We start from the raw sequence: 9,743 nt of genomic DNA, 5'->3' as shown, positions 1-9,743 counted from the left end.
TGACACCGCCGTACTGCATATTGGTTGCTATAATACCCAATTGATTAACAGTTTGATTTGGGCTGCGCAGAAAAATGTGGTAATGGGTATGTGGTCACCAGTAAGAAAATCTATATTTTTGGGGGAGTGGCTCTTCAGATATCTGAAATAATGAAATATGGAATGTCTTCAAGATGTTTACAAAGAGAAAAATAAGAATAAAATACTTCATGATGTTACTGTAGGGCTACTGTTTCTGTGAATGCTCTGTCACTAAGGTATATTCAGGTAAAATCTTGATTGTAAGGAGTCATTTCCTTTCAGACGTCACTCGTGATACCAGAAAAGCTGACTTTGCTGGTAACACTTAACAATCAGCCATCAATCGATTATTAACATGAGTTAATGCAGTAATAAGGATTAACTAACAGTTCATTAACAGTTAAATAATGGTGATTAATGGTGTAAATGATGGAGGTATTTATTTAAGGTATTTATTTATACATTATTGAATAGGTTTAGGGTTAACTCTTAACCCAGCCTAACCCCATGCTAATGATATATAATAATGCAAACCATGGCTTCCCTCCTGTTTTTTGGGTGGGGTAATTCGTCTTAGTAAAGCATGACTACTGTCAGCTGCTAATAATTGGGTTGAATCCAGATCTTTTCTGCTTTGAGTGGAAGACCCCCAAAGCCACTACGGCGTCCTTCCATATTTAGACCATATCACATTCTGGCAAGGTAAACATCCTGAGATGTTATTTCCAAAGCTGGGCTTCCTATGATAAAGCAGCGATGTGATTGGACGAGCTTTACTCCACGTCTGACGACTTGGGTTGACGTATCACCGCCTCACGTGCCCCCTCAGCGCGCTCGTGACGCAACACAGCTTTCCTGGGCTCATCGCGGTCCTCCTCCCGTGTGTTGTTCGGATGAAACGCTTCCCTCCCGCTGCCACACTGATCCTCTTATCGACAAGTAAGCTGCCAAGATGGACGTTGTAAACCAGGTAAGGATTTTGAAAAATATTAAAACATTTATAACAAATCAGTTTCATAGACGGCAAGCCTATATCAATTTACTGCGGCTGTACTCGTATTTATATATATATATATTTTTAGAGGGCGCTGTAATAATTCTGCCGACCTTTCAGTTGAGAAATGCACTGCTTTCGATCCGTTTTGGCATTTAAACCGAATTACAAATTTCCATTGAACGAAGTGTTGCAGTGCGCTAAAAGAAACAACAGACTGCATGATATGTTGCGCCTTTTTTTTGCAATATGATGATGCGGGAGATATGATGGAGGGGCCCGTTCCCGGTGCAAACCATCCTATAGGTGGTCCAACGATTACTGCAGCAATGACATTTGGCTACCGAGGGCACGATGTCGGTTTATGGGACTATTTGGACATATCAATCAAAATTAATCCATAATTTCACCGCACAATTTTCCCATTTGTTGAACATAAGCCCACTAGAGCAGTTTTCTAATGGCCTTTTTCGTATATTCGGGAAGACCGCAGTAGGCCTGCTCCCAGTCTGTAGCCAGGACACACAGGAGCCTCCACCACCTCCAGCGGCAGCAGTTTTGCAATCACACACCAATCCCTCGATTGGTGTGTCGTTAATTCAACGACGTGACTAACGTTTGTCACCGATTCCTGAGTGCAGTCTTATTTAATATGAATATTTTTCTGGGAAACATAATCGATGGTATTGGGTAGGCCTATATAAGGCTAAATAGCCTAGCTCAAAGATTACACCGTTTAGCAAAAAATAGTATATCGCTCATTCCAGTGCGGCCATTTATTGATGCTCACAGCCGAGAGACACACAGCCTTCATGGCTGTGTCGATCGCCGCATTCACCCAGACGCAGTGGATCCGTAGCCTGGGAGTGAGCCGTCATGCGGAATGAACATACACCAGTCATGTGTGTGCAGACAAGCGAACGAAAATAACAATTTGATAATCAGCTTGATCGAATTGCAATTCCACCCCCACCCCGACCACCCTCTCTCGCTTTAAGTCCCCCCCACACACACACACACACATACACACACACACACACACACGCACACACACACGCACACACACACACACACACACACACACACACACACACACACACACGCAAGCACACACGCAAGCACACACGCATGCACGCGCTCGCGTAAAAACACCTTTCCTTTACGGACGCGGAGTTGTAACCCTATTTTGTGCGATTGACAGGTGCGTTTGTTTAACCGTCTGAAACGTTCTCATATTGACTCCCGTTGTTTGTGGGATGTGCCACAAAAAATGTTAATTGTGGTTCTCTTCTTTTCACAGTTGGTGGCCCAAGGCCAATTCACGATACTCAAGCAGCCTTTAGGATTCATCAAGGCTCTACAATGGGTGAGTGATCTCATGGAAATTATGGCGCGCTTTGTAGTCCTAATGGAAGTTCAAATAGTTGAGAATCTTGGTTTTGAAAGTTGGGCAGCAAAATCTGTGCCAAACGACGTTATAATTTTGCAATATTTATTTTAAATTGAGAGTTTAGAATACAATCTATTTATGTCGAGACGTTGGCTGACATATTTGTGTCCTTCTGCCAATCAGAGGGCACAAAGCTGTAGTCTACGTGAGGCTTTATACGCTCGTGACTGGCCGAGCGTGGCGATAATACTACACTACCCATCAGGCCGTGCGGCTCGTCGCTTCATCTTGGTTGGGTACTGGCTGAGCTTTACGTGTAGACAGTGCATTGAATGGAGTATGGAAGGAGCATATTCGGTCCAGGGCCTCCATCCTTATGTAAATATCTATGCATAAATTGATAAAATGGAAATAAAACTATATATATATATATATATAATATATATATATATATATATATATATATCTCTATATATCTCTCTCTCTCTCTATATATCTCTCGCTCTGTATATATATATATATATATATATATATATATAGTGTATAAACGTCCTTTCACCAGATGATGGGGATAAAGCACCTTCTGTGCTGTTTTTTATTAAATGGTTCAATCTGAGGAGTACTGATTCATATCAAGTGATACATTTTCTTTAAATATTCGTACACATCTTTGAGTCGCCATGTAGTGCTGGTTCTAGGCTATTTATGCAATTGAGTTATGATGACACAAACAATTGTAGATTGTATTTAACCCTCCCGCTGACTCAATGACGCTCAAATATTACTAAAGGTTTTTAAATAGACAGAATGACCTCAAAGATAACAAATGTTCTTTAGTTACTCTAAAACTGGTATAGCTACTGTTCTGGTTTCTAATAATTGCCCTTTCCCTGTTGTTGCCCAGGATCATGTAATTTTGCTTTAGATGCCACGCCTCCTCTTTATTTATTTTATTGTTTATTCTTACAGGGATAGTGCCAGTAATTTGTAATTGCACCAGAGTTAGCTAGCTGCTGAATTACATTTATTTTCCCTGGGCAGGTAGGCTAAATAAACTACAGCAAATGCACCATATAAAACCTCACAATACCTAAAAGTTCATCTGTACAATAAATCCTATGCGATCATTAATGTTGACATATTTGTGCTTCCTTTAGCAAAAGCTGGTTGGTTTCAGGGCGGTTTCAAACTCTGCAAAGCTTCCTGAGCCTCTAATGTTTTAGGGTATAGAAGTCCACTTCCCCACTACTTTAACAGAGGCTTGACTAGTCCACTGGCTAACACCATTGGTTGGCCATTGGGGATCGCGCCATGACAGAACTCTGCTCTTCATCAGATAAGGGACTATTTTACAATCAATTTGACTATACATTCATTGGTTCTCTAGAAGTTATGACTGTATCATTCACAACCTGGTAAAAACCTGTCCCTAACTGAAAATGTGTGCCTATTAAGGCCCCATTAATGTTTTACTTTCTCAATGTTTACCCTGAGGCCATGCAAGTACCAGGAATGCGTGGGAATATAATGATTGTAAAAATAACATTTACCCTCTAAAATGCTTACAAAGGCCTACTTTATTATTCTACCCCTTATAAGCTAACTACGGTTAGCACATTTCTCTATACGAGATGACTCAGCAGACGATGGACAAACAACATAGAGATGTGTATACACAGATGTTGCTCATATCATTAATTTGGGTCTGTGGCTTTAAGCTTGGCCAACTTCCCCAGTTTTGGTAACCATACTGTTAGGCCCAATCCCATTTCTACCCCTTACCACTTCCCCTGGTAAGGGATAGAACTGGGATTGGGCCATAGTAACCCTACTTATAAGCCAGTGTAATACATCTGAGACATCTTTGTGAAACAGACCACAACGTTAATATGGAAGTGTCTTACTTGCAGTCATGCAGGGAAAATAAATAAACACAGGTTGGAGATTGGCCTAGCTAGCCCTTTTAAAGACGTGCTTTGTGTTAACAGTGAAGTCCTCCCCTGGAGCAGTGTGACTGTTCCAGCTCCTCCGCACAGCGCGCCTGGGTCACGGCGCACTGTGGCCGCCAATCAGCAGCCAGGGCTCGGGGAGGCCTGGGTCTGGCTCCATGAATCATGTGTCAGAGGCTCTGTGTGTCTCCGCGTCAGAAGTGGGGCAGCTGGCGGGCCGCTGCCGCTGCTGCTCTCTGTGGATTAATATGGACATGATGCTGCACTCACGTCTCCGCACAGCCTCCCTACTGCTTACACAGGGGACAAATAAATACACTTAGGCCCCATCCCATTTCTACCCCTGCCCCTTACCCCTTCCCCTTACCCCTTCAATACAAGGGGGAGGGGGAAGGGGAAGGGGTAAGGGGTAGAAATGGGATTGGGCCTTAGGCTCAATCCCATTTCTACCCCTTAGCCTTCCCCTTACGCCTTCCCCTTACCCCTTCCCCTTACCCCTTCCCCTTACCCCTTCAAAACAAGGGGGAGGGGTAAGGGGTAGAAATGGGATTGGGCCTTAAGCCCAGTTCAGACCAAAGATTCACCTTGCAACGGCTTGCAACGAGACGGTTTTAGAACGTCGCAGGGGCGGTGTGAACGGGTCGTTGCAAGCCGTTGCAAGGCGTTGCAAGGCGTCGCAAGGCGTTGCAAGGAGTCGCCAGAGATTGAACATGTCAAATCGCAAGGTCCAGTTTTAGAACGCGGCGATTTAACTATTCCTCTTCAGCCAATCACAGCACAGAACAACTTGTACGTCACGGCCTTACTCCGTCCCGGTACCGTACTGTCCACTCCAGCATAAAAAGATCCGAAGATGGCAGACTTCTGGTCCGAGGAGAGGGAGGAGAACTTAATTCAGTTGCTGGAGGATCAACCTGTCCTATACGACGTTGGTCGATATCCCCGACTTCCAGCTCTCTACACAGATTGGCGTAGGCACCCTGTTTCTGCCGCTGAAGTACCCAACTGCGGCTCCATATTCTTGGCTTTATAACTCGCCGTCTTCTCCTTTCATGATTAAGTTATCCATCTCCAAGTAATAGTTGAGCCGATGGTGAACAAAGACAGATCAAACTGAAATTAAACTAACGGAAAATGCAATGGATCCAAGTACAACGGGTAATATAAACTAACTGTAAGCTCCAGCTATTTACTCCAATGCAGATGTAGTGGAGAATGACAAAACACAGTAACTCTAGCCTACTCTCAAGCAAAATAAAAATAAAACTAATTGCAAACCTAACTAATCTAACCTAACCTACGCAAATTATGATGTTGCGGCTCTCAGCTGTGCCAGAGCGTTCACAGTTGCTATGGAAACCACCTAGCGTCGCAGCCCGTTGCAGCGCGTTGCAGCCGGTGTGAACTGCCCAGTTTTAGAACGTCGCAGCCCGTCTCGTTGCAAGGCGTTGCAAGGCGTTGCAAGGCGTTGCGAGTTGCAAGCCGTTGCAAGGTGAATCTTTGGTCTGAACTGGGCTTTACACCCGCCCTTCCAACAGGATTGATTGAGCTGGAGACGTTACCCCACACACCATCCAGATGAGTCATCAAGGAGTTCTATTTGTTCCTGGCATGACACTTTCCTTTTCAACAAATATTATCCTGGAAGGTTCTAGACTAATTGATCGCATTTAAAATAATACCTTTTAATTGGCTCAATATATTCTTCGAATGTTTCTCCTTGCGAGGGTGATGGCTTTGAAGGTCAAACAAATATTATTATGTTGAATTGTGAAATCACCCACTCAAGGGCCACATTTCTACAGACACTGCATCGTATGAACGCACGTGCATATAAATACGGATTCTGCCTCTTCTGGGCGCCATTGCCCGTGTAGACGAGTGTGCATTTTCGTTTGCACACACTACAAATAGAACGTCCTTGGTTGTGTGAGTCATGCAGGAGGCCCGACGCTTCCCTCCGTCTCTTCAGTGAATAGCGGCGGCGATGCCCATGTTGGATGCTTTAGGGCGCTTAATTCAATGTACACACAGCACTGACATGGGGGCTCACCTCCAACATCTTTACAACCCAAATACACCCCCACCCCCTGCTCTAGTGAAGGTCAGATTGCAAACAGCAGAAGCAGAATAAATAATATCACCTGTGATGTAATGTCAACTTTTTGACTTATCGTCCGCATTATTGTTTTTCGGAGAAAGAGCGAAAAGAAATACAGAATTGCTGTGTCTTGCGGTGTCTCTTATCCATCTTCATGGGTTATGGTATGAGGTCTTTGTAGAGCCCTAGTGACTCTATTTGCATCGTACATCTGTTTAACACTCTCCACAGGCTTGAGGCTGGAGAAGCTGTTTAACATCCTCCACAAGCTTTAGGACGCAGTAGCACATTTGTCTTTTTATAATGGACTAGATTCACGTTACACGACTAATCACCAATTAGTGGATCATGTAATGAAACAGGTCATTTTCACGTACACAAACAAACACACAGGCCCACATAAGGCCCTAGCATTTTGCTTGCTTATGCATTTGCACATTTAAGCAATAGCAACCAACGTGAGGGAGGAAGAGAGAAGCAGCCCAGATGGCTATGGTACTTTGCGTCCATGCTAGTGAGCGTGCATTGTCCCCCTCTAACCAGCACGACGACAGGATACAGGCAGTAGCAGTTCTGCTTTCAGTGTGATGCTGCTAATACTGTTACCATGGCAGCAAATGCTCCTTGTGCAGCCATTTCTTTTCACACCGAGGCCATCCCCTCCATCTATCCCTCTCTTCCCTCTTTTTCTTTCAGCTGTTAATTCAGCCATCCACTCAACTATAGAGGCCACAGTAATCATAGCATTGTGATACGGTTTTACTAATGGAATTGTTTAAAACTGGTTTGGGCAAATCATTTAATGCCGTTTTAAATCCAGACATTTAAAACACTTGTGTAAAGTTAAAGCAATAGGTTACTAATAGTAGTATTAGTATTACAATTATTATGATTATGGAAGTAGGACAAAATTCTAACTTATAATGGATGAATACAAATCTCAACCTATGTTTCATTGCTCCAGCACGGTTAAAACACACTAGCCATATTATTGAAATATTTGAGGCATTTCTTTTGTATTCAAATCAACTTAAAAGTGTACACAGTGTCGAAATATCGTCCCACTCACCACTCTGGATCGCTACAGTGTCCAACCCTAACTGCTGTGATTGTTGCAGAATGCATCCATAAAATCACACAAATTCATACAGGCTATGCGAACAAGAGACCCAGACCATACCACTTGGTTATAACCACTCTCAACATGCTTACTTATAACCTAATGAGCTATGTGTGACTAACACCTTTTTGTTTGATACAAACATCTTGCTTGGAATGTTAACATGCAACATTTACAAAGGTGAACATATTTAATCTGAGGGTCCTGAAAGAAATACCGTAAATGAATTGTAAAACAACAAATGAATTGTCGTCTCTCACCATTCAAATTCCATTACTCAAACTATATATATATATATTAACTTATTATATATATATTAACTAAATTAACAGAAAGCACACAGTAATACAATATGAGTGCTGGCTAACTTTATTCGTAACACCTGAGATAAAAGAGAAGTGGGAGCAATAGGTTTCAAAAGCAGCGTTTCACTATGGGGTTAATCCAGCCAAACAATCTGCTGGCAGATTACTCTAAACAGTAATGTGTGTTGATTCCAGAAGCAGGAAGACTTTATTTACTACTAGGCAATAAGAGGAAGTAACCTGTGTGCGTACCTGTGCGTGAGTGAGTGTGTGTGTGTGTGTGTGTGTGTGTGTGTGTGTGTGTGTGTGTGTGTGTGTGTGTGTGTGTGTGTGTGTGTGTGTGTGTGTGTGTGTGTGTGTGTGTGTGTGTGTGTGTGTGTGTGTGTGTGTGTGTGTGTGTGTGTGTTTGCATGTGTGTGTATGCATTGTGACTGGCTTTCAAGCTTCCTGAAGGCATAGTTGGGTGACAGATGGCAGTGTACCTCAGACAGATTAATAACTGGATTTACTATCCAATCCCATCTGGCCTGCAGGGAGGGGAGGCTAGGCTATGGTAAAAATAGTCTGGCTTGACTAATCTGCTGTGTGCGAGAGTGTGGGCTTATATCTGCGCATGTGTACGCTCATGGAGCTCCATTGGTTATACCGGAGGAAAAGGCACAGTTCTCACCTTAAAGATCTCACCTGAAAGATCTCACCTGAAAGCTTACGGCGCGCGTCAAACCACCGATCGACCCAATAACCAAAGACTTGTTTGACGACAAGCCAAAGGCAAAACCCTGCTGCCAACCAGACAGAACGTTAAGGTGGCTGTAACCATGGCAACAGGTGCAGCTCCCGCTCGGTAGCCCTGGCGATAACGCTGCATTGATTTGCATGGGGTGCTCCTGTGTCAGCAGCTCATGGGGATTGGTGCGGCCTCAATGCGCCAGACGCTCCAGAGGTGTAAACATGTCTCTGTGGCGTTCAGTCTAAACAACAGTTGCTTGTTTTACATATTAGCATTATTTATAAAAAAAGGAGTTCACTTGCACATGAAATATTCCTGTTCTTATTCATTGTTTTTTTTTATATGCTGCCGTCTGAATGTTTCCCTGATGTGTTTTATACATTGCATTTATCTTCAATGAATTAAGATGGTTAGAGCTCATATTTTTGCGTTCTTATGTCTTCTAATCCATCAGATCTTTGCCATCTTCGCCTTCTCCACATGTGGCAGTTACTCAGGCATGTTCAAGATGAGCGTTGAGTGTAAAAACCGGTCGGAGAGCAACCTGGCCATCGAGGTAGAATTTGAGTATCCGTTCAGGTCAGTATGTCAAGCACACTCCCATACTAGCATCAACCGAATCACCAATTACATACTGGACACAGATGACAAATGGTTACAATACGGTTACAAATGAATACAAATAAGAAAATTCATTTTAAGTGTTATATTGCAGAAGACCCATGATATGGTTTTGTATTATGTATGGATAAAACTGTATGATCTCATATGCGATTTAAATCTTATAATTACAAGATCTATGCTCATAACTAGGTTTTTTTACGAGTTACTACAACTACAAGAACATGGGCAAGTGTATCAGTTCCCAAATGAATGCCATTCATTCCTCTGTACTCATGTGTTGCTGTATGTGCTGTAGGCTCCATCAGGTGTACTTCGACGCCCCAACCTGCAAGGGGGAACGCCCCGAGCGTCTCTTCCTGGTCGGTGACTACTCCTCCTCGGCTGAGTTCTTCGTCACCATCGGTGTCTTCTCCTTCCTGTACTCCATGGCAGCCCTCTCCGTTTACTGCTTCATGCTGGAGAAATACCGGGAAAACCAGAAGGGCCCCCAGATTGTGAGTACAGTACCC

The 9,743-nt window shown here is 43.3% G+C and overlaps 1 protein-coding gene across 1 annotated transcript in view; it reads left to right on the top strand.

Annotated features, from left to right (window-relative positions):
* Positions 1 to 931: 931 nt before the first annotated feature.
* Positions 932 to 9,743, top strand: part of sypb (synaptophysin b) — a 9,649-nt gene continuing 837 nt past the window's right edge. The window contains exons 1-4 of the mRNA XM_056596808.1: positions 932 to 991; positions 2,316 to 2,381; positions 9,065 to 9,189; positions 9,530 to 9,728. Of these exons, the coding sequence (XP_056452783.1) occupies positions 974 to 991; positions 2,316 to 2,381; positions 9,065 to 9,189; positions 9,530 to 9,728 (408 nt within the window). The 5' untranslated portion in view covers positions 932 to 973. The remainder of the gene's footprint in view (positions 992 to 2,315; positions 2,382 to 9,064; positions 9,190 to 9,529; positions 9,729 to 9,743) is intronic.

The sequence above is a fragment of the Gadus chalcogrammus genome, chromosome 1 (genome assembly GCF_026213295.1).
Source record: "Gadus chalcogrammus isolate NIFS_2021 chromosome 1, NIFS_Gcha_1.0, whole genome shotgun sequence".
In the NCBI taxonomy this organism is placed as follows: Eukaryota; Metazoa; Chordata; class Actinopteri; order Gadiformes; family Gadidae; genus Gadus; species Gadus chalcogrammus.
The sequence above is the reverse complement of the archived record's forward strand: the minus strand, read 5'-3'. Positions and strand labels throughout refer to the sequence as shown.